General features: G+C 35.7%; 1 protein-coding gene across 1 annotated transcript in view; it reads left to right on the plus strand.

Moving 5' to 3' along the window:
- Window positions 1-26,905, plus strand: part of LOC111062656 — a 406,489-nt gene that overhangs the window by 87,936 nt on the left and 291,648 nt on the right. Inside the window, exon 3 of the mRNA XM_039436644.1 lies at window positions 8,479-8,583. Coding sequence (XP_039292578.1) covers window positions 8,479-8,583 — 105 coding nt within the window. The remainder of the gene's footprint in view (window positions 1-8,478; window positions 8,584-26,905) is intronic.

A 26,905-nucleotide genomic window follows, 5' to 3' on the forward strand; every position in this document is an offset into this window, starting at 1 on the left:
ATGAACAGTTAATATTACATCAATAAACCTGTATCAGCTACCGTCTATAGAAAGCATTGACAAGATAGAGGATCGGCAACGTTGTTCCCCTATCTTTCTCCACTGCAATTATAACGTTGATAACTATAGATACCGTACGATACAATCCAAATACATCTATATAAATAAAAATCGAGCCTCAAATTTTGACATTCAATAACTTTTTTAGTTGTGCAACGAATTTGATGATTTTTTTGGTTGTTTTCGTTAAGTATAGGACCAGGTTTATGGCCTATCAAATTTATAATCTGACTTCAGGACACTTCCCTACGGTCCTTTGAAGTTTGCATGTTATCCTTATGGGAGAAGATTTGTGAGCTGGCCACACACAGAAATAAAAATCAGCTGTTATAGTCATTGCATCATACAACAGCCGTCGGTAGATAGTAGACAAGAGTATGTACTGCTCCATAACCGCCCATGTATTTTATTCTAAACGCCCCGACTAAAAACAAAATGACTGTTGTGTGTGTAGCCACGAAGTAACGAACACTTATGTATTCATTGTTTTGTATTGTGAGTGTAACCATCCAGCGGTGCGGTCTCAGGTTGAAGACTTACATGCTCTAAAGACATTGCTTTGTTTCGAATAATTGTGCTGTCTCCGGTGTTCAGAATTAATTGATTTTTAGTAAATTATATTTATTTTGCAGTTTGAGAATCACCTATATAAATAAAATACCGCATCGCGCCTCCTCGGGTCAGGTGCATCCAGCTAGAGTTTGTCATGAGATGCATTCAACTATTTGGCGGTACGAAGTTCGCCGGGCCAGCTAGTTATGTATGAAGATACTAGTAGTTCTTTGAACAGTAGACCTCGCTCATGAATAGCCTACAACTTTCAAACTAATGAGAAGGGCCATTGAGAAAGTACAGTATATTGTGAAGATTCATTCATGTCATCTATTATTTGCTGCATTGAAAATGCTAAAGACATTGTTTCTAGGGACACCGGACTTATAAATGTCTCTCAAGGAGGTACCTTCATATCGTCCACATATTCACAATATCACGAATTTTCTATCGATTAATTATAAGAAATCGGTCAACTGACAGAAGAATGGAATATGCAGTAGGCAATTTAGACTATGAATCGTCTCACAGACGATAGTGAGACGGAAAATGATGGATTTGTTGGTGACAATGACAGGAGGTTGCTACTAATGTTTTCATGAAAAGTGGATTGCATGATATGGCGGCTTGTTATGCCTATGCAGAATGTTTATGCTCACAAGTCGGTTTCCGATCTCATACTAAAACGAAAACAAGAGCTAACTAACTAAGCTGTGATGTCTCCGGCCGGTTCGTTAGGTCTAGAAACTATTCATCTATGAAACAGGGACATATCGTGTTGAAAAGGGAAGAAATGATGCAATCAAGTGAGAAGTTTTCAGTTAATAAATACAGTATGATTTGGAGCGGCACAGACGTTTCAAGGTTTACCGCTGACAACTCTTGTCCTCTATCGATAGCACTCTAACAATACCATTCATTCAATACAGCAAATTTTAGAGCGGCAAAATTTATATTAGAACCGGAATTCTTATCAAAAATCGTTACACATACGTTTCTGCGCCTTGTTTCGATGAACTCGTATACCAAATTTCATCCAAATCGGACAATAACTGCGACTGTAACTGCGGTACAAACAAACATACAGACAAAAGCCGATCGAATCGAAACTAAGACCTCAGCTTCGCTTCGGTCAACAAATGAAATGAAACACACATATATTGTCAAATTCTACCGTTTTATTTGGTTCAGGACCATGGTTTCGTGATTTTTTTATTCAATTATGGTACGGTTTTACTACATTGACAGTGACTCAGTCGAATTTTTACATTATGAATACATAATCCAAACACACTTAGTCTAACCACCCAAAATCTACGATACAAAATAGAGATACATTATCCCCAACATACAATACTATCACAGTGTAACAGTGGCTTGCTCGGTTGACTCCAACACATGCAAAATTATCGATGTGAACCGGCTGATTGCTCGTTACATGTGTGACACACATATCATGTAACCGAGCCTTATGTCATGTGACCCACATGAATCGTATGGGGTGAGCGCCGAGATACGTGGCGTGTGGTGACATGACTCATTCACGCTCTATCAAAGCTAACCGCACTCACATATGTCACGCATGTCTGTGTCACCCATCACTCTAATACATGGTGCACATAAATGTCGTACGACATATTGATGTCGTGTGTGACGTCACTGGTATGAGGTTGTTGCGGGGTTAGAGGAGTATTGAGGGAGAAAGTGGGATAGAGAGGTTAGATTTGGATGAAGGAGGAGGAAAGATAGACAGATAGATTTTAGTGATCATTTGTTACCAGGCTTGTCGCATATTCTAACATGATTACAACAATATTTTTATGATTCTACAAATTATTTTCTCAACTAGCAGGTAACCCGTGCTCCGCAACGGCCCAATTAGAATCCCAACAAACTGGAAACTTGACGTATTGAGAATTTAAATAATTCAAAATACGCCTCTAACAATCCTCGGTAAATTATTGAGAGTCTTGAATATTATGCAAAATTTCAAGTTAATCAGTTGAGTAGTTGAGACGTGAAGATGCATCATTCGTGAATTTCCTATCCCATACGTGTATAAGCCAATTCTTTCCTTTATAATTGACCGAGCGAAGTGAGGTCTGAGATTCAAGTCGACGGTTTGGCATTTCTCTTAATGTTTAAATGTTTATACGCGCAAATGTTCGCGCATTTACGGCGAAACGCGGTAATAGATTTCCATGAAATTTGACAGATATGTTCCTTTTTTAATTGCGCGTCGATGAATATACAAGGTTTTTGGAAATTTTGCATTTCAAGGATAATATAAAAGGAAAAAGGAGCCTCCTTCATACGCCAATATTAGAGTAAAAATCAGACTGAAGAATTATTCATCATAAATCAGCTGACAAGTGATTACACAAATGTGTGGAGGATCCAGTCTATTGCTGTATTTCCATAAGGTCTATAGTTTCAATCAGGTACTTGTGGATGAGAATACTGCGTGAGGTCTACTGTTCACAGAACTACTAGTATTATAGTGATGATGATGAGAAAACAATATGTAAGAATATGAGAGTATGATGGAGGAGAGGGAGATGGATGAAGAGAGAGTATGATTGGGGATAGTATTGGGAGAGGTATAATAAAAGAGGAGGAGAAATTAGACAAGATTGGATTAGATCTGAGTTATTTACCTACATATGTTACAATATATCAAATATATTCCGACATAATTATACACCAATTTTCATGGATTGACAGTATAGCAAATCATTTTACGACTTTCACAAAGTATGAATATATATAATTAATCAGAATAAAGATGCAATGCAATATTCATATCCTATTATATTAAGCGAGAAATTTCTGTATATTTATACCTGGTTATTTTCATATCAGGTTATTTATGTTCAACGGATCTCGAAAACGGCTCAAACAATTTTCACGAAATTTGGAGCATAGTAGATTTATGATATAGAAATTCGATTGCACTAGGTCTCATCCTTATGAATACTCGCTGAACAACATTAAAAGGATAATAATTCATCCTTGGAAAACAGATGATAATTTCGTCGTCTCTCGATAACAGAAGATGCGTATGCCTGAGTGGGAGAGAGACAGAATTATTTTCAGCTGTGTAATCATAATCAATCAGTGAGAAATTTATTCTAGCTGGACAAATTAATCGACTTGATCAACATATTATAATCTGATTTGTTTACGTGACGTCATGATAATCAGCCTAAACTAGAGTATATCATACTTTTCAAAGTTGATCATTATTTGACAATTTTAAGTGAGTAGTGAGTGTTATTTTGTTATTCAATTTGGTTTGTAAATAGTCTATTTTTATTTTTTTATTTCAATTTTTAGTCTAATTTTAATATGAGTCTAAATTATAATCTAAATATTATCTATATATCTAAATTAATTTTTCGTTTTAAAATGTTTAAACAGAAAATTGAACCTGAATTCAAGTGTATGGAACATAACCTACTTTCTGGATTATTATCTATATGTATAGAAGCGAAATGGCACTCACTCACTGACTGACTGACTGACTGACTGACTCACTCACTCACTCACTCACTCACTCACTCACTCGCAGAACTAAAAACCTACCGAACCAAAAACGTTCAAATTTGGTAGGTATGTTCAGTTGGCCCTTTAGAGGCACACTAAGAAATCTTTTGGCAATATTTCAACTCTAAGGGTGGTTTTTAAGGGTTTAAAATTCGTCTTTTAGCATGTATATTCTTCTTATTCTCTTAATTATATAATTGAAAAAAGGCCATACCATATGTTAATATAGAACTATAATCTATAATCTATACCTCTTCGAAACAGTTGTTAACTGGTAACTAAATTAATAATTTTGTCAGGTTGGCACCAAGTTGAAGATTGAAATGCATTTATATTACTGGGAATATTATATTACTAGCCATTAGGCTCGCTTCGCTCGCCATATCCGTTTAGCCAGACGTTTAGTCTGGACCCCCGACTGGATTGTCTTAACATATGATAAAAATGCTCAAATGAAAAATGAAGGCGAGCGAAGCGAGCCTGCTGATCTCATTCTTGGACGATCCAGCCGGGGGTCCAGGGGGCGGAGCCCCCTGGCTAGACGGATATGGCGAGCGATGCGAGCCTGACGGCTAGTAGTGTATAAATCCAAATTCTGAGAGGAAAACGTTTTGGGCTGTGCCTGTTAATACTTCCCAAATCATTTTAAAGAATTGTGTTCGTTTTATCAATAGTCAATAAATAAATAACGAGCGAAGCTCGGTCCCCGATATTAATATTGTAATGTGAATACATGAATCATCGTTGTTTCAACAATAATTATCACAGATGGAGTTGAATAGGGAATTCATTTATTCAAATGCTAATTAATATATAATTATTATTTGACGAAAATCCTAAATAAATGCTGTAAATCACCCCGAAGACTTCATTCTTCTCATCGAATTTCCATCTAGCTGTTAACCCTGTTGTCAATGTCTGCAGTTGCATAAGTCTTCGGGGTGATTTTCAGCATTTATTTGGGATTTTCGTTGAATAATAATAATAATTCATTGTTGACCCTCCCATCAAAAATATATACAATCATTCCTTCCCAAAAAGAATGAACGGTTATGGCAGTGGCAAGGCAGAGATTCGGCAACGCTGTTTTTCTTCACTGTTATAATAACGTGGACCTCACTATAGGATAAGCAACAAGAGGTCTCTTCTAGCAGTGTAATAGGCCTAATATTTTATCAGAACACAGTAATAAAATGTGTAGACTTTTTTATTCTGGCTGCTCAGCTTTTGGAAAGAATAGGAGTTAAGCAGGATTAAGTGTTGAGACCGTAAATCCTGTGTGCTTTACTGGGCCACAACTTTTGCTCTATTAAACACTTTTCTCCTTCTTCTTCTTCTTCTTCTTCTTCTTCTTCTTCTTCTTCTTCTTCTTCTTCTCCTTCCACCTCTCTTCCTCTCATTCTTCTACCCCATCTGAAGATAGACATTGATCCACAGAAATTGGAGGTATTATTCAAATTTGATGATTATTGTAGACTATATTCATTAATTATTGAAACTAAGCCAATTCTTTTACTCTTTCTTCTCCACCTTTTCTCCCTTCACACCGTCTGAAGACGGAGGTCTTCTTCCCCTTTTTCTCTGTCTCCTTCTTCTTCAGTTCTTTCTCTATCTCTCTCTATCGACCCCTTACGTACAGTACTTTGTCTGAAGTAACCAAGAAAAATGTTGCAGGAAATAAAGCAAGGCTTGGAGAATAATCAGGCCGTAAATTTGTTCTTAGTGAACTTGCTTGTAACCTCTAAGGTGGAGGGAAATTTAGGATCTGTGCTACTATTAGGGAATTCTAACAGTGTTAGGTGAATATTACATCAATAAACCTGTATCAGCTACCGTCTATAAAAAGGCTTCGACAAGACAGAGGTTCGGCAACGTTGTTCTCCTATCTTTCTCCACTGCCATTATAACGTGGACCTCACTATATGTTTATGTGTTGCAAGGGATATTCTTCAATGTATTTTGTATCGCAAGGATTATGATATTGATACAAGTTTTAAAAATTAATCTCACTATTCCAATTCAATCATATTTGTGTTCTTATGTGATTGTGGATAATCTATAAAGGAAAGAACTGGCTCCAAGGATATGTTTGACGCATCATCACGTCTCAACCACTCAACTGATTGAAATTTTGCTTAAGGACTCTTAATTAACCGAGGATTGTTCCAGGCCCATTCAAAACTCTTAAAGATTCTACTCGTTCAAGTTTTCAGTTTGTTAAGTTTTGGAATAGACCCTCGCGAAGCACGGTTTACCTGCTAGTATTCAATAATTTTGTTTTCCTACAGTTATCTTGAAAAGTGGCCATTCCTGCACCGACTACAGAACGCAAAGAATCACTTTTCCGCTCTAGTGCGGGAATAGTTATTTGTGCAACTAGTGCGCAAAGTGACAGTTTGCTGCATCGGAAGAAACGTTTACGCGGAATGGTTTCTTGAGTGCAGCAAACGAACTTTGCGCACGTATTTCACATTAAATTTTTCCTACGGTTATCATTGAATATGAAAAGTGGGTAATTATGGGTAAAATTGCCTGAATAATGTAGTAGTGTTTGAATGGCGGGGGGCAGCTGTGTGGTGTGTGCTGTGGTGGCACTGTGCTGTCGTTGTCCTTGGTTATAATATCTACTTAATAATTAGCGCGTTGTGCTTCGTTGCACCTCTGCTCACTATAGCAGCCCACTCACTGTTACCAACTTTATTTTGATTTTGCTGCACTGGTGCTCCATATAACCTACTAACTATTTTGCGTTGTCATGCTGCAAATCTGGAGTACGCAAAGTACTCACTTTGCGCACTAGTGCGGAAAAGTGATTCTTTGCAGCCTGCAATCAGTGCACAAATGGTCACTTTTCAGGGTATCTGTAGGAAAAAAGTTTCCCTGCACTCCATGTTTGCAACATGGCAACACAAAATAGTTGGTGGGTTATATGGAGGATTAGTGCACGAATACAAAAATTATGTTGGTAACAATGACTGTGGTTAGATTTATATAATAATCATTTCAATGGCTACCCTACATTTATGATAAGATCCCAATCTAGAAATCCAAAACAAGAATAATGATTATCTAAATCATAATTAAATAATAACTTATCATCATTTAATAATAAATAATGTTTGTTTCTATTGACAGTTTTAATTATTTCAACTATAAGCAATGAGAAATGTAGCAAACACACATTTGAAATTCGAATTTTCAGGTTAAATAATTACCGTTCGAAATCCATGTCAATAAAATTAATAAAATAACATTAGAATATACTACAATAAAATATTTTCTGTTGTCTATGTTATTTTATAAATATTTTTTAGTTTACTTATATTATTTTCCGGTAATTTAGTAAGTTGACCATGTCTAAATATCTGGATACTATTTTTAGTTGGATGAAATGAAGTTAGGTACGATTCTTCCCGCTAGGTCGCGCGCTTGTCGGTTCAGCCAGCCATTCTGCAGTCATCCCAATACGGCTGGCGTGTATTTTGAATGCGAAGTTTTTGTTTTATCTGTATTTTTTCTGATTCTTGAATGAATAAAGATGATAAGTTTGGCTGAGAATTTTCAACTTCAATTATTAATTATTAAATGAATTAAGGTTGTTATTAATAACAGCATCACACACACAAACATTTGATGGATTTCAGCCATCATTTTATCCATAATTACCCACTTTTCATATTCAAAGGTAACTGTAGGAAAAATTAAATTTGAAATACGTGCGCAAAGTTCCTCTGCTGCACTCAAGAAACCATTCCGCCCTCGCCTACAGCTCGGGCGTAAACGTTTCTTTCGGTGCAGCAAACTGTCACTTTGCGCACTAGTTGCACAAATAACTATTGATGCATCATCACGTCTAAACCACTCAACTGATTGAATTTTTGCCTATAGATTCTTAATTAACCGAGGATTGTTCCAGGCCCATTTAAAACTCTTATAGATTCCACTCTGTTAAGTTTTCAGTTTGTTAAGTTTTGGAATAGACCCTTGCGGAGCACGGGCTACCTGCTAGTATTCAATAATTTTGTTTGACGCATCATCACGTCTCAACTACTCAACTGATTAACTGATTGAAATTTTGCCTATAGATTCTTAATTAACCGAGGATGGTTTCAGGCCTATTTTAAACTCCTAAAGATTCCACTCGTTCAAGTTCCCAGTTTTTTAAGTTTTAAAATAGACCCTTGCGGAGCACGGGTTACCTCAAATTTTCGTATTTCAGGAAATATTAAATATTTCTGTTTCATTGTTCGTAGGGAATATTCTTAGACTGTGTTCTTGGGTTTGCAGAGAATATTCTATATTTGTGTTCTCGGGTTTCAGGGAATACAGCTGTTCCTGTTTCCCAGGATTTTCGGGAAGCGACTGCGGCCAGGGACCTCTCTGCCAGGCAGATCGCAATGTCTGCCTCAACAACGCCACCTGCAGGTAAGCACCTCAACTACACTACCAACAAATTGGCTAAATAGAGTACAATCGTTGCTTCAACACATTGGCTAAATAGAGTACCATCATTGTTTCAATGGTGGCTCAATGCAGTACAATAACCATTGTCTCTCTACAGGCATTGTGTTCAATATTGTTGCTACCCAGTTCCGAGAAATGACGTCTTGTGGAGGGGAGACTTGGAGTTTGCTTCATTTTCAACATCTACTTCTCACTAAGTCCCTTTTATTCTCCTTCTCACCTTCTTCTTATTCCCTCCTTCTCCATCCCTTCTCTCAATCATCTTCTCCTTATCCAGAACTTCTACTTCTTTTGTTTGAAGGTACTGGAAGTTTGCTTCATTTCCACTTCATCCTTCTTCTCACGCATATTTCTCGAGATATGTGTAAAAACCAAAATATGGTACTTTCAAAGCCTTAGCACAAGGGGATAGGAGTGAGGATTTTTGATAGTTCACCCCCTCACTATCCTTGAAAGAGCTGCGGTGTCTTCAATTGTGTTCCAAACTTTTCCCTCTATACCTTTTTTGAGCATTCATTGCCTGGACTAGATTTTATTACGATAAAATTCATTCTATCATTGATTAGTCTGTGATTGGTTGAGTGCTCTTACTGAACTCTTATTGGCTGTCTTGATGAGAGTAAATATCTACTCTAAAATCAGTTTAAAATCGACTTCAATCAGCTGTACTTATGACGTCAAAATCGCTCCTCTGCCATTGGTCCGCTTTTGATTGGTCGACTCTCATTGGATGTCGCCGCCATTGCAGAAAGTTGCTACTCTCTCATTGGTCAAGAGCATTTCGATTCTCACTTTCTATCACCCACACAGATTCATTCTCTGTCTCGGTTCTTTACCCAATTTACTCTCCCATTGTCCCAACTTCGGCAATTTGGTGAAGCTATAACGTTGGTACCACAGAGTTCGAAAACGTTGCCTACAATACATGCAAGGTGTGACACGACTATAATCATATGAGACAACTTCTGAATGAGTCTCTCTACAATATGATCCCTGTATAACTGGAATTATCATATAAGAAACTTCTGTATGAATAACTCTTGTATATTATTATTCCTGTATAACTGCTGAATAAACTAGAGGTCTGGTAATACAAGTTTGAAGTTACAACTTGTGTTTATTAGTAAAGTTGAGTATGACTTCTGACGGTCACCCAACTCTCGTAACGACTTGCCAAATAGTAAACTAAAGTGAGGTCCACGTTATAATGGCAATGGAGAAAGATAGGAGAACAACGATGCCGATTCTCTGCTTTGTTAATGCCTTCTATAGACGGTAGCTGATACAGGTTTATCGATGTAATATTAACTGTTTACTCTCGTTTGAAATAATGAATAATATTTTTCAATAATTTCATAATGAACTTTCATGATAAAGATTGAATATTTTGTTAATTAAATATTAATTATACATTGTTAAGACGATCTGGCATCAGAGAAAAACGGGAAAGAGATAGCTCTATCCGCTTTGTTGAATGATAGACAAGGATAGCAATACGGTCACCCAACTCTTGTAACGACTAATAATAGTTTAATAATAAACTATAGTGTGATCTACGTTTTAATGGCTTAGGAGAAAGATAGGAGAACAACGTTGTCGATCCTCTGTCTTGTCAATGCCTTCTTCAGACGGTAGCTGATACAGGTTTAATGATGTAATATTAATTGTTCATTAATATTAATTGTTCGATTAAAATTATCAATTATTATATTTTATTAAGCATGAAATAATATTTTTCAAAAATTTCATAATAAACTTTCATAATTTAGATTGAATATTTTGTTAATTAATTATTATTTCTACATTTTTAAAAGACGATCTGGCAACAAAGCAATGCGAGGGAGAGATAGCGCTATCCCCTTTGTTGAATGATAGACAAGGATAGCAATACCATTGCTAATCAAACACTGCCATTATAACGTGGACCTCACTATAGAAGAGTATGATGCAGAAGAATGTATGATATGAAGAAGAAAACTTTGAAATTGATTCGATTTCTCACTTTGTAATCTGACTGACTGACTGACTCACTCACTCACTCACTCACTCACTCACTCGCAGTACTAAAAATCTACCGGACCAAAAACGTTCAAATTTGGTAGGTATGTTCAGTTGGCCCTTTAGAGGCACACTAAGAAATCTTTTGGCAATATTTTAACTCTAAGGGTTGTTTTTAAGGGTTTAAAGTTCGTCTTTTTGCATGTATATTCTTCTTCTCCCAATCTCTTAATCATAATTGAAATTTTCATATCATATGTTACTATAATAGAACTATAATCTAGATAGAGTACCTCTTCGAAACAGTTGTTAACTGGCAACTAAATTAATAATTATGTTAGGTTGGCATTAAGTTGAGTTGACTTTGTTAGGTTGGCACCAAGATGAAGATTTAAATGCATTTATCGCGGAAAAATTGATTGGTCACTGCTACTTCAATCCTGGGAATATTATATCACTAGCCGTCAGGCTCGCTTCGCTCGCCATATCCGTTTAGCCAGACGTTTAGTCTGGACCCCCGACTGGATTGTCCTAACATATGATAAAATGCCCAAATGAAAAATGCAGGCGAGCGAAGCGAGCCTGCTGATCTCATTCTTGGACGATCCAGTCAGGGGTCCAGGGGGCGGAGCCCCCTGGCTAGACGGTTATGGCGAGCGAAGCGAGCCTGACGGCTAGTCAATTATATTTTATTAAGCAAGAAAAAATATTTTTCAATAATTTCATAATGAACTTTCATGATTGAAATTGAATATTTTGTCTATTAATTCTACATTGTTAAAACGATCTGGCAACAGAGCAAAGCGAGAAAGAGATAGCGCTATCCGCTTTGTTGAATGATAGACAAGGATAGCAATACCATTGCTAATCAAACACTGCCATTATAACGTGGACCTCACTATAGAAGAGTATGATGCAGAAGAATATATGATAAATGAAGAGGAAAACTTTGAGATTGATTCGATTTCTCACTTTATAATTGTATATTTTTAATTGTAAACTTGAATTTACGTAAACTTGACACCGATTTTCGAAAATTGCACATTCAAGTCTTATTTTGTTGAAAAAAATAGACTTGGAAAAGAAATATTGACCAATGTAAACGCAGCTTCATTGATGAATATTGATTCACTTTATTGGATAAATATCGATTCATTCTACTTGATGAATATAGATTCATTTCACAATGAATCATTCATCGAATTAATGATTCATTCTGCATTTTTTATCGACTCATCATTGTGGATTATGATACACTCACCAGGTTAACAGCTCTTGTTTCGTTCCTGTGCATTTCGAAATTGGAACAGCGATTTCTGTGAAACTCAATCTAAACTCCACAACCAAAACAATATCTTGATTAAACCAGTCCCGCCTCTACCAGGGTAGGCCTATCACTTCAATTAATCAGTTAACTCTACCATAACAAATTCGAATCCCAAATATTTGGCAAATCCCGTTTCCCCACTGTATTCTCATCCTAAAATGTCCTGAAATTGAATGATAAACATTCCTGGAATAAAGCCTTGGCAATAAATATTTAAACGGGGAATTCTTGGGATACCTGTTGAAATTGAAGGAGTTTGAAGGATAGAGAAGTATCACTTTCCTTGGGAGAGAAATTTAATCATCTAAATTAAATCTGTTTGGAAGTAGCTCTTTGAACATGAAAATTGTGTCAAGAATGAGGTGAGTTTCGGTGATACAGTATCATAATGTGTGATACAGTATCAAACTGAGTGATACAGTATCATCAAACTGAGTGACACAGTATCAAACTGAATCATACAGTATCACACTGAGTGATACAGTATGATACTGAGTGATACATTATCATACCATACAGTATCATACTGAGTGATACAGTACCATACTATAGTGAGGTCCACGTTATAATGACAGTATTTGATGAACTATGGTTTTGCTATCCTTGTCTATAATTTGACAAAGCCGGTGGTACTATCCTTTTCCAGGTCCACAATGATGCCAATTATGGTTTTGACAGTGTAAAAATATAATTAATTAATGCAGAGAATCGGCATCGCTATTCTTCTATCTTTTTTCACTGCCATTATAACATGGACCTCACTATAATATATACAGTTTCATACTGAGTGATACAGTATCGTAAGGGTTATACAGTATCAAACTAAATGATACAGTATCATAATGGAGTAAGTTTGAGTTTCTTTTCACGTTTTAAAATAATTTTCAATTATTAATACAGTATTTTTCAGTTATTAATGATGATTCAGTGAAGAATTCTTATTTAATTTAGTTTTTAACTCTTCTAAGTTCTGAATTCTCAGTTTATAAATATTTTGGACTCAAAATTGAACAAAAATCGTGAAGTGTGAACATAACCTATTTTTGGACAATTTCTTTCTAAATTTGGGAAAAACAGTTTTGGGCTTCAAGCCTGTTGTTCCTTCACCATATAATTCATAGTTGAGAATAATATTGTAACATATGTATCAATGTATAAATAAATAAACTAGTAGTTCTGTGAACATTAGACCTCACGCAGTATTCTCATCCACAAGTACCTGATTGAAACTATAGACCTTATGGAAATACAGCAACAGACTGGCTTCTCCTCACATCTGTGTAATCACTTGTCAGCTGATGTATGATGAATAGTTCTATAGTCTGATTTTTACTCCAATATTGGCGTATGAAGGAGGCTCCTTTTTCATGTTATATTATCCTTGAAATGCAAAATTTCCAAAAACCTTGTATATACGTCGACGCGCAATAAAAAAAGGAACATAAATGTCAAATTTCATGGAAATCTATTACCGCGTTTCGCCGTAAATGCGCAAAATGTAAACATACAAACATTTAAACATTCATAGTCTACATTTAAACATCAAAACATTAAGAGAAATGCCAAACCGTCGACTTGAATATTAGACCTCACTTCGCTCGGTTAATGAATAATGAGTGATTCACTATCAAACTGAGTGATACAGTATCAAAATGATACTGTATCACTCATTTTGATACTGTATCACTACTTGATGATACCATAGAGAAAAGATAGCTTAAGAAAATATCACATGGTAAAGGTCGTTCATGTTAAAAATCTCAAACCGATTTTTTGTCAACTCAAGCTGATTACTGTCGACTATTGTCTATTCCTACTGTTCCATTGGGATGAGTGTGTAAGGATGGCACAGTATGAGAGACTGCCAGCGTTACATAGCTTCACGAAAAAGAACTACTAGGATTATCGGCTTGAGTTGATAGTAGAATTTGGAATATAAACGCCCTATACCATGGAATATCTTGTTATGCTATCTTCCTCCATAGTGATCCTCTTTTCAACACATAAATGAGTCAGAAAATGAGAAATAATTGAGGATAAATGATCGATTCCATTCGTAAAGGGAATATATATGTTTCAATTACTAAATAATAAATTTTCATTATTGAGATTGTATAGTATGTAATTTTATTATTGTACCTCCATTTGGACAATAATTTATTTTATGAAATTGGGATAAAAAGTAGTTTTGGACTGAAGTCTGTTTCTTTGTCCTTAAGTTGATTGTAGATTATGAATAAATAATTATAATTACAAAACTTATAATTCGTCAATCAATCATATTTCTAAATTGTTAAAGAAGATTTGGCAACGTTTAGGAGCTAGAAGAGGATAGCGCTACCTGCTTTGTCGAATGATAGACAAGGATGGCAACACCAATGTCAATCGAATACAGTCATTATAACGTGGACATCACTATATCATTAATAATACACTTCCATTTCCGCCAACTATAATATTATACACTCATGAATAATGATATTCTCACAATAATGGAGATGAAGGGTTTCATGACAATATCAACTGTGTGAATAATCGAGAGCTATTGTTTACCAAAAAAGAATGAGATCATGAATGTATACAATTTTATAGCTTGCAAACAAGAGGAAGGTCAATCATTTAATTCATTCTATGCAACTTTGAAGGGGCTAGTGACAAGATGCGAATTTGGGGAACAAGAGAATAAGTTATTGAAAGCTATGATTGCATTGGGGTTAAGGTCGAAAGAAATGCAACAACGTGTGTTGCGAGACAACGCCTCGTTGGAGAAAATAATTGATTATTGTCGCAGTGTTGAAATAGGTGAAAAACATGAAAAGTCAATAAATGAAGAAAAGTCTCGAAAGGAAGTGCACCCAGTTTCCAAGTATGATAAAAGGAAAACAAACTCATATCAGAAGATTGTATGCGGCTATTGCGGAATGCAGCATGTAGAAGGTAGGAGCTGCCCAGCGTCTGGTAAAAGCTGTAATAAATGTGGTAAGATGAATCATTTTAGCAAAATGTGCCTGAATAAAGCTAGAAGAAATAATTTCAGAGTGAGTGAGCAAAGGCTACCTCAACCATTACATAATGTTGTGGAAAGTCCAACAGCAATAGAAGAAGCTCACGAGTTTGTTGATTCAGTATATCTAGTTAACACTGTCAATGAAAAGGCTTGGTTCAAAACATTAGTAATTGAACATAAACCAGTAAACTTCAAATTAGATACAGGAGCAGAAGTGAATATATTGCCATATGAAATTGTGAAAGACAGTGTGTTATTGAGTAGGTTGAAAAAGAGTAGTGTTCGATTAGAAGCATACGGAGGATTTAAAATTTCACCTCTGGGTCAGTTCACTGCTCAAGTGGAATCAGAAAAAAGATTTGATTTGATAAACTTTGTTGTGGTCAAAGAGAGTACAGTACCGATTCTAGGCCTTGAAGCTTGTATTCAGTTGAATCTGGTGAAACGAATTGATGAAGTTCAGAAGCAAAGTAGTAACAACAATGTGAAGGATAGAACGTATTTTTTTGAAACGTATTCTGATGTGTTTACTGGCCTTGGTTGTTTCCCCGACAAGTGCAAAATTCGATTAAAAAAGGACGCAATGCCACATGCCAGTTCAGCGAGACGTATACCAATGAAGATTCAGGACAAATTTAAAGAAAAACTTGATGATTTGATAACCATGAAAATTATTGAAAAGGTTGAGGAGCCCGTTGAATGGGTTTCAAATGCTGTGATAGTAGAGAAACCTGATGGATCCTTAAGAATTTGCATAGACCCTGTACATTTGAACAAGTACATTGTAAGAGAAAGAGTTACAATCCCAACAATACAGGATATTCATCCTCGTCTAGCAAATAAAGAGTACTACAGCGTTCTTGACATAAAAGATGGATTTTATCACATACTCCTTGATGAACAATCTGCTAAATATTGCAATTTTAGCACTATATTTGGAACTTATAGATTTTTACGTTCTCCTTTTGGCTTATGTAATTTACCAGAATTGTTTCACAAATGTGTTTCAAAGTATTTTGAAGATATTCCAGGAGTAGTGGTTTATTTCGATGATATTTGCATTGCTTCAAACAGCAAAGAAAAACATGACGAGACAGTGAAACAGGTCTTGGAACGAGCGAGGAAATTAAACATCAAATTTAATTTCAAGAAATTTCAATATTGCGTACCTGAAGTGAAGTATTTAGGAATGCTGTTTAATAAATCAGGAATGCTTCCTGATCCAGGAAAAATAAAGGTTATTAATGATCTCCCCGACCCAACAAATAAAGCTGAACTACAACGTCTGTTGGGGATGGTCAACTATTTGAGAATGTTCATCCCAAATATGTCACAAATAGTGTCACCATTGAGAGAATTATTGAAGAAAGACGTCTCTTGGTGTTGGACAGAGATTCATGTAAATGCAATCAATAACATTAAAAAGGTTCTTACAAGTGACAAGGTAATTGCTCCCTTTGATTATAAGATTCCAGTTTTAATCCAATGTGATGCATCACAAGACGCTTTAGGATGCTGTTTACTACAGAACAACAAGCCAATTTATTTCTCATCACGATCTATGAACTCTTCTGAATGTGAATATGCCCAAATTGAGAAGGAACTCCTTGCTATTGTATTTGCTTGTGATAAATTTCACACCTATATCTACGGTCATGATGACTTGACTATATATACTGATCATATGCCATTAGTTTCAATAATGAAGAAACCATTAAACAACATACAGAATAACAGAATTCGTCGATTGAGACTAAAACTAATGCCTTATCGCTTTAGCCTCCAGTACTTACCTGGGAAAAACATGTATATTGCTGATTATTTGTCAAGGTGCGGTGTAAGAACTAAAGAAAAAGTTGATTTGAGCATGGCGGATATGGTTCATTGTGTTACTGAGAATGGCGAAGTTGAATTTTCAGAGAAACGCTTGAATGAATTTGTAACAGAAACACAGAATGATGATGTTCTTCGGAAAGTTATAGATTATTGTGAAAATGGCTGGCTTAATAACATTGTTGATGGAGGAGAACTAAGGCATTTTTTCAAAATAAGAAATGAAATACAATTTAGCAAGGGTCTATTGTATTATAATTCAAGAATTATTATACCCAAGAATTTGAGAGATTTTATCTTGAATAGGCTCCATGAAACGCACTTAGGAGAAACAAAAATGAACAGCATTGCCTCAAAATTTTATTATTGGCCAGGAATAAGAGCAAACATAAAAAATCTGGCTGAATCCTGCACGCTTTGCCAAAATATAGAAGGTCCAATGTAAGAAGTCCGATGCTTTCTCATGAAATACCCGATTTTCCATTTTTAAAAATTGGAGTGGATATAGCTGAAGTAAAAGGAATAGCTTATCTCATAGTTGTGGATTATTATTCAAGGTGGCTTGAAATAACAAAAATGAACAGTAAGACAAGTTCGGCTGTTAAATCTATTTTATCCCAGTTATTTGGCAGGTTTGGAATTCCGCAGATTATAATAGCTGATAATAATCCGTTTGGCTCCCAAGAAATGATACAGTTCGCAAAGGAGTGGGATTTTAAAATTATTACAATAAGTCCTCGTTATTCTCAGTCTAACGGCTTAGCTGAAAAGGGGGTGAACATAGCAAAGACTATGATAAGAAAGTGTGCTGAAAGCAAAACCGATTTAAACTTGAGTTTGCTTAACTATCGGAATAGTTGTGTTGCGGGTCTCAATTATTCTCCTGCTCAGTTAATGTTTGGTCGAATGATAAGAACAAAGTTCCCTTATCCTCAAGATAGTTTGAAACTTCATCAACTTCCTCGGGAAGAAATAGCAGTGCAAATGAAGAACCATAAATTTCAACAGAAAGAAACATACGATAAGCAGTCACGGAAACATGTATCTTATTTCAAAGAAAATCAGCCCATTTATATCCAAGATTGGAGAACAAAATTATGGGAGCCTGGAGTAGTTATTAATGAAGCTGATGCCCCACGGTCCTATGTGGTGAAGTCCAATAGTGGAAGAATATTAAGAAGAAATGAGAGGTTTTTAAGAAGACGATGAAATCAAAGGAAAGGTTGAAAAAGGAAATGTTTGAGAAAGTAAAAGGGGAAGATGTTTGTATATCATGTGATGTTACTTAATCACATGATAACTGTTTGATAAAATAATAAGTTGTTTACTGAGTTTAGTTTGTTATCTACGTGAATAAAGATGGTTGCTTCAAATGGCTAAGAATTTATTAAGATATTTAAACAAGGTCCACGTTGAAATGGCAGTATTTGATTAACATAGGTGTTGTTCTCCTTGTCTATCATTCCACAGAAAAGATTGCGCTATCTTTTTGTAGCTATGCAACGTTGCCAGAATGTGTCAACAATCTATGAATATAATTGATTAACAAGATATTCAATCTCGGTTATGAAAATGTATTATTTTATCATTGAAAATATATTTTCTCGGCGAATAAAATATCAGTGATAATTATGATAAGCTTTTTAAACAGTTCATACTCATCCAGATATACCGCGGTATTACCTATCCTCTATAGAAGACAGTGGCAAGGCAGAGAATCAGCAACCCTGTTCTCCCATCTTTCTCCACCGCCATTATAACGTGGACCTCACTATAGTTGAATTCTACAGAAGCAAAGTTTTGATAATTATATTAGGACTCAGGACTTAATCTCTAACATCTCTGCATGTAATGCATTATTTATCATGTACTGCATCTAATGTGCACTATAAATGCACTCTGCAGTAGCGTTTTAATTCGAGAGTGTAAATATGTAGAATAGTATATTACTTTGAGATGTTAACATGGTACAGCACTTTATGAGTTCATACGAGGTGTGAAGTTTTGCTTCTAAAAGTTGTTCCATCTCGTTTCATTCTGTTTATTTTGTTTTATTATCTTTCATTATGTTTCTGTTCCATTCTGTCTCATACTGTACTTATTCCTCCTCCCTTAATCTCTCTCCTGTCTTTCAACTCCTCATTCGAAAATTTATATTTTTCATCTTGTTAACACTTTAAAATTGATTGTAATTCTTGTTATAATAGTGTGGTATCATAACATTATCCACCTCGTTAACACACGACCGGTGATGGGGGAAGGAGGAATGAGATCATCCAAGATAGAATAAAAAGCAGAGAGTATATAATAATTCTATACCACATTTTGGAGAGTTAAATGCAACCCAACAGTAGAAAACTGTAAATCTCCCAGATTTGATTGATATTTGGGCTATGGATAAAGGTTGACCTAATAAGATTAGTGTCGTGATGTAATATCAGACGTTTTGCTACAATTATGAGTGAGTTATTCACTGAATCATATATTAAACCTTTCCTCCACTCTCAGAGTGCGAAAACTACCAATGAAGACATACTGTAGTTTTCTATATTGTCATTCATACTCCGTGCCAGAACTACCAATGTCGACTTCTGCACTTTTAGCACTCGCATTTCCGTATCGAAATGCCGTAGTTCGAAAATACAAGGTGAACTTTCAAGCTGATTTGTGAGAAAGTTGATATTTTGACATAGGTAGTTCTCGCACCAAGCCACATTAAAAATTCATGGATTTCATTGAAAATGCTAATCTCCAAGATTCGGATGATATTTGGACTTTGGATATAGACGCTTTGACCTAATGTATCGTGCTGTAATTTCAGTCTTTTCGGTCCCAAAATTTCTCAGTTTTTTCAAAGTTAGGAATTTTTTAATTATTTGTAATCAATTCAATTTAATTTAGAAGTATTTTTTTTATTTAAAAATGATTTTTGTGTTCATGGATTGTAAATTAAGTGTGTGATTTGAAGAATGTTGAAGTGACAAATAACCTAGCTACATTTGGACTGTTGTATAAATTAGAATTGGAACCGTTTTGGGCTTATAAGCCTGTGGTACTTCTCTGTAAGTTGAGTAATTCTGAATTATTGAGTAAAATAGGATGAGCTATTCACTGAAACAAGGTTTGTCTCCTCTCTCAAGAATCACTCATATTCAAATGCAACTGAAAAATAGGACAAGATTTATCACATCATAACTTGGTTATATTTTACATTCTATACTTTCCGATAGAAAACACAGACTCATTCATAAACTGTACAAAGGGAATATTCTTGGTTTTATCCATGAAATCTTCCATATAATCATCATTGTATAAACAAACAGTGATCAACTTGTTTCAGAAAAGTGCTATCTCATCAGTTTGCAATCCAGACTCATTTCCAATGGAGATGACATTGTAATAAAACAAAGCTCATAATTATTTGTCGAGTCAACAGTGTTAACCACAGTTGCTGTGTATATACTGTGTATATACTGTGTCAACTGACAACGGATCAATGAGATTGCTGACACATGCTTTCACTATTCACATCACATCGTGTCACGTGCATTGCTTTTCTGTCCCCTCAACTTCTCATCATATCTATCCTCCTCCTCCTCCTCCTACTCCTCCTCATCATATTCCTCCTCTTCCTCTTCTTCTTCAACCACCTCATCAACCTTCACCACCTCCTCAAACTCCTCCTCCTCATGCTCCTCCTCCTCCTCCATTACCTTCTTCTCCTACTCTTCCTCTTCCAGCTCCTCCTCCTCTTCATCGTACTCCTCTACCTCCTTCTCTGTTTCTTCCTACTCCTAAGCCACCATCACCTCCTTCTCCTACTTCTCCTCCTACTCCACACCATCATCCCATTTCTCCTCCTCATGAAAATATAGACAGTATATCATGTCACTCATATCAATGATAGTGACAGATCAATTCTGTTAAACTCATTTTATATGGTTCAGGATAATAATTTAAATTGGATGAGGAATCATACGATATACTATATAGTGAGGTCCACGTTATAATAGCAGTGTTTGATTAGCAATGGTATTGCTATCCTCGTCTATCATTCAACAAAGCGGATAGCGTTACCTCTTTCTCGCTTTGCTCTGTTGCCAGATCGTCTTTTAACAATGTTCTTCTTCTGCTGGTGCCTATTCGTTCCGAATATTGGCGATCAGCCTGACTATGGATATCTTATCTACAGCTAACATGAAAAGTTCTGTTGTTGTCTTGGAGAACCAGGTGAGCAGGTTTTTCAGCCATCGTATTCTCCTTCTCCCTGTCCAAACAACAATGTTTTTAACAATGTAGAATTATTAATCAATTGAAAAAATATCTAATCTTGATTATGAAAATCCATTATGTAATTATAGAAAATAGAGTTATTTGTGCAACTAGTGCGCAAAGTGAGTTTGCTGCACCGAAAGAAACGTTTACGCCCGAGCCGTAGGCGAGGGCGAATGGTTTCTTGAGTGCAGCAAACGAACTTCGCGCAAGTATTTCACATTAAATTTTTCCTACAGTTACCATTGAATATGAAAAGTGGGTAATTATGGGTAAAATTCCCTGAAATCCATCAAATGTTTTTCTGTGTAATTCTATTATTAATAAAAACCTTAATTTATTTAAAATTGGATAATAATAATTGAATTATAATGATTAGTAATTCAATTGAAAATTTATGTGACTGCTTGAAGGGGGTTTATCTTATGTAAGCATTGAAATGACTATAATCAAGGCACGTAATGGCAAGGCAACGCTGTTCTCCACTGCCATTATAACGTGGGCCTCACTATGAGTGTTACCAACTTAATTTTGATTTTCCTGCACTGGTGCTCCATATAACCTACTAAATATTTTGCGTTGTCATGCTGCAAATCTGGAGTACGCAAAGTACTCACTTTGCGCACTAGTGCAGAAAAGTGATTCTTTGCGGCCTGCAATCAGTGCAGAAATGGTCACTTTCCAAGGTATTTGTAGGAAAAAATATTATTGATTATTCTGAACAAGAATGAACAGTTAAACAATGAACCTGTATCAGCTACCGTCCATAAAAGGCATTGACAAGATTGACAACGTTGTTCCCCTATCTCTCTCCACTGCCATTATAACGTGGACCTCACTATATACACTCATCATGTGTGTGAAGAGTTGTTGATGTGTGAATGAGTGATGAATTATAATTATTGTAATCAGAATATTGTGGGTTTCCGTTCTGTATTGATTACATGCAGTCTGTGTGATGGATTTATTTATTCTCAAGTTTGTATCACGATATTGTGGTTACATACAACATAACGCATGTTGAATTTAATTCCTGACGAATAAATTATCTGTTTCTACTCCCCATCACATTTCCACATTAATTTTCCAATTGTTTCCCATCAAAATCAGGACAGGACTACTTATTTATTTATTTGTTTATTTATTTCATTGACAATTACAGATCATAATCATAATAAATATAATATGATTGGGAGAAGACAACAAGCATAGCCCAGAACTGTCTTCTTTCAAATTTTTACAAAATAATAAAAGTTTCAAAAAAGAATAAGGTTAAGATTTCACTTTCACTTCAAAAAGTCCAATTCCCACTTCAAAACTAATGACTAAACTAAAAATTTTGAATTTTGATATTTAAAAACTGATTAAAAACAAAAATATTTCACTCAAATCTCTTTAAATTGGAATGTATTGAGTAGCTTTGCAAAATTTTGAGCCACAAAAGAAACACAACTTCACTATTAGCACAGCTGATATGAATATACTATATTTAATCATTCAGAATACACAACTTACAGAAAAGTACCACAGGCTTATAAGCCCAAAACGGTTTCAATTCTTATTCATACAACAGTCCAAATGTAGCTAGGTTATGTGTCACTTAACATTCATAAATTACACACTCAATTTTACAATATTCAAAACACACAAAAATCATTTTTAATTTTAAAAAATACTTCCAGATTGTATTAAATCAATCACAATTAATTAGAAAATTCCAAACTTTGAAAAAACAATAACATTTTGAGACCGAAAAGACAAATACACAATTTATATTATAGTGATGCAGTGAAGGTAGAATCATAGAGAAACAATAGCGTAAGTAGATATCCCATGGTATAGGGCGTTTATGTCGCAACTTTTACTGTTATCTCGAGCCGATTACTGTTGATTATTGTAGAATTTTACTGTTTTGTTGGGGAGAGAGTGTATGAACTGCACTACATGATAGACTACCAGTGTCACACAGCTTCACGGGAAAGAATTACATGAACTATCGGCTTGAGATAAAAGTAAAATTGAAAGAATAAGACTTTTTTTGAAAAAATTGAATTCACTGTTCCTCCAACAACAACAAACTTATTAGTTCAGCTGAAGATGTGGTAGGTTTTACCATGAAACCTGGTACTGCATTATAAACTAATATTTTCGAATAAATAAAAGTGGTATTGATAATATCAAAGTCTTTCAGTTATGGAGAAATACCACAACATCTCATACCATACAAAATAATTATAACAATAAGAGTTGCGACATAAACGCCCTATACCATGGGATATCTACTTATGCTATTGTTTCTCTATGGTAGAATGTACTTGATGAGGTATCCGAATGTATCTATATTTAAGGTAGGCGCACACAGATCGTCATCGGACGGACGGCACGCATCGGACGGATCGGACGATGAGATTTGATGCATTGTTTTCAAAAATTGGAGTGCGCATATCCACATCGTACGCATCGTAGATCGGAAATGCCGTCAGGAATCCCGAGAGGTGCATTGAAGCCGACGGCCCCGTTCGGATTTAATGACTCAAGGGCTCAATTGCACGGCGATAAGTGGTGTTCAGTTCAACCATATGTTGTCTGAGGACATTCAAAAGCTCAAAAAACGTTACTTGCGACATGCGGAAGTTGCTAAAAAGATTTACTACGTCTTCAATTTAATCAGGAAACAGATGATTGAATTCTCCGTATTCTATCCTTTTCTCATTAATTCTATATGGATCCACATTTTACTTTCCTTGCCCTATTACCATAGGTAAGGAAAGTTTTTGCTTTCCGAAAAAAATTAAGGTACCCAAATTTGTAAATTTCTATACGTTTCAAGGTCCCCTGAGTCAAAAAAAACTGGTTTTTGGGTGTTGGTCTGTATGTGTGTGTGTGTATGAGTGTATGTGCGTCTGTGTACAAGATATCTCATCTCCCAATCAACGAAATGACTTGAAATTTGGAACTTAAGGTCCTTACAATATAAGGATCCGACAAGAACAATTTCGATCAAATTCAATTAAAGATGGCGGCTAAAATGACGAAAATGTTGTCAAAAACAGCGTTTTTCGCGATTTTCTCGAAAACGGCTCCAACGATTTCGATCAAATTCATACCTAAATTAGTCATTGATAAGCTCTATCAACTGCCATAAGTCCCATATCTGTGAAAATTTCAGGAGCTCCGCCCCATCTATGCAAAGTTCGATTCTAGATTCCCAATTATCAGGCTTCAGATACAATTTAAACGAGAAATTTCAAGTGGAAAACATTGAGCATGAAAATTTTCACAATTAATGTCCAGTAACATTTACACCTAAAATTAAAAATAAGCTTGTAATTTGAGAAAATTTGATTATTCAATTGCAAACTGTTGACAACTGTTGATTCTATTAAATCATTCACTATGAAGAGATAGCAGACCTCGTGTGTCTCCAGCGTTATTGTCCTGTCACCAGGTGGCTCAGATCTTTGAATGGTAGACTCCTATGCGCGTGAACACTAGCGTCAGGTGATCAATTTTCATAACGGCAAGGAAATATGTGTGAGTGCGCCACACCAGATTTTTCAGAAGTGAATTCAGATAGGTATAAAAAGGTTGTTTATATGTTGTGTCAGGAGTCAATTCTGGTATAAGAGCTTGTTAAATCAACTCTGAGCATTCACATTCAATAAATTTCTCTTTGCATATTATGCACTCTCATCATTACATCAAACGCTCCACATGCTCTTTGAAAAGCTCCTAATTGTGATGACTTGGAGCCTCATATGTTGATGGAAACAGGAATTGGTTTCCAAGTAACCAAAGGGTTTCAAAAAGGGGTCATGAAGTCAGGGTGTGTAAGAGTGCGGTAAAGGGGTAAGTAAGGGATGTAAAGGGGGTGTGAGTGTTGATGGAGGGGGGTTGAAAGGGGTCGAGGGCATGCCCTTAATTGGATGACAGACTGATGGGCAAAGTCAGCCATTGGAATGGTCTATGTGCAACATTTGAAGCCTCGGGCATCCACTGTGATAGACAGTTAGTGCAATTGAATAGTTGCATGCCCTGTGGCGTGCCTCATGGATGCCACTAGTTTGCAAAGTGATGATTATAGTATTCTACAGATCTTGCAACAAGTATGCAAAAAAATTATAGTGATGTCCACGTTATAATGGCAGTAATTGAAGAGCAATGGTGTTGCTATTCTTGTCGCTTGTCATTTGTTAATTTCCACAGATCTTACCACTTTGTTGCAAAATAGGAAGATCTTGTTGCATGTCGTATTATCAGAATTTTGTATCAATGTGGCAAGGAATGAGGCATGCAACAAGCCGGCAATTCGATATTCTATGGCATGTTTGAGGAATGCCTCTTGAAACATGCATGCATTTACAAGGACGAATAAACTAATGCTTCACACATGTTTCTAATTGTTCAGGAAAATTGCTATTCAAACTGTCAACATCTGCTGTATGTAGCTATTGCCATACAGAAACAATAGCGTAAGTAGATATCCCATGTTATTGGGCGTTTATGTCGCAACTTTTACTGTTATCTCAAGCCGATTACTGTCGATTTTTACTGTTTTGACCGGGTAAAAGTATATGAACGGCACAATATGAGAGGCTCCCAGCGTCATGAAGCTTCACAGGAAGGAACTGCGTGGACTTTCAGCTTGAGATAACAGTAAAAGTTGCGACATAAACGTCCTATACCATGGGATATACACTTTGTTCCATATCCATGGGATATGCTATTGTTTCTCTATTCTATTGCCTTCAACCAATTCTGTCAGATTTGGATCAGTTCCCTTTGTATTGCAATATTCATAAATGCATATGTGAATTTTGATCAAAGTGTGATTTTGATAAGAACTTGATTTGATAGATGAATCATTTCAAACACATTCATGCCAGAGGCAATGTAGTGGGTTACACGTTATAATGGCAGTATCTGATTAACTTTGGTGTTGCCATCATTGTTTATCATTTGGCGAAGCATATAGCGTTATCCTCTTCTATCTCGGCAACGTTTTTCGTCGGATCGTTTTTCAACCATGAAGAAGTATGATCAATTAACTGAATATTCAATCTGATGTGCTACCTGCTACCTCCCTCTGTGCGTCATTTGAGTGACAGTGAGTTTAAGAGGAGACTCAAGTCCTGGCTGCCTACCAGACCATAGTTGGTACTATGTGTCGTGGAGTTTGAATAGCGTGGATAAAATAACGTATTCTCGTCAGCCAATGGGAGCGTGTTGTGGGCGTGTCTTGTACTGGACACCTAAACTGTACTCGCACGTGATTGGTCGACCTTGTGAGATGTAGTAGATACCTTCCAAAGCAGTTGTGAGGTGATGGTGTTATAGCTATTCATAAATCTTCTATGAAAATCTCTAATTGAAATAAATATCTCTACATTTTGAATCAAACTTCTTTTATAAATCGGTGGCTTTGATAATATCATTGTCATCTTTTTGAATATTCTTTGTTCTTCATTGATTCTTACAATAAGTACACCATCAAAATAATAGGGAGAGAAAAAATAAGGTAACCTTGTGCTATTCCTCTCCCAAATTTAGTTAAGGTTACACATAGTCCGAAACAGGTTAAAGCTGCTTTTACACCAAAGTTGTCAACAAAATGTTTATTTTTCCGTCCTTATATTAGATTTCATTCGTCCGATTCTATTCGATTGAACATTACTTGACAAACACATTATGTTCATCATGTGTTTGCTAAGTTATGTTCAATCTAATAGAATCTATAAGGACGGAAAATAAATATTTTGTTGACAACTTTGGTGTAAAAGCAGCTTTAACCTGTTTCGGACTACGTGTAACATTAACTAAATTTGGGAGAGGAATAGCACAAGGTT

The sequence above is a fragment of the Nilaparvata lugens genome, chromosome 10, assembly GCF_014356525.2.
Source record: "Nilaparvata lugens isolate BPH chromosome 10, ASM1435652v1, whole genome shotgun sequence".
NCBI lineage: Eukaryota > Metazoa > Arthropoda > Insecta > Hemiptera > Delphacidae > Nilaparvata > Nilaparvata lugens.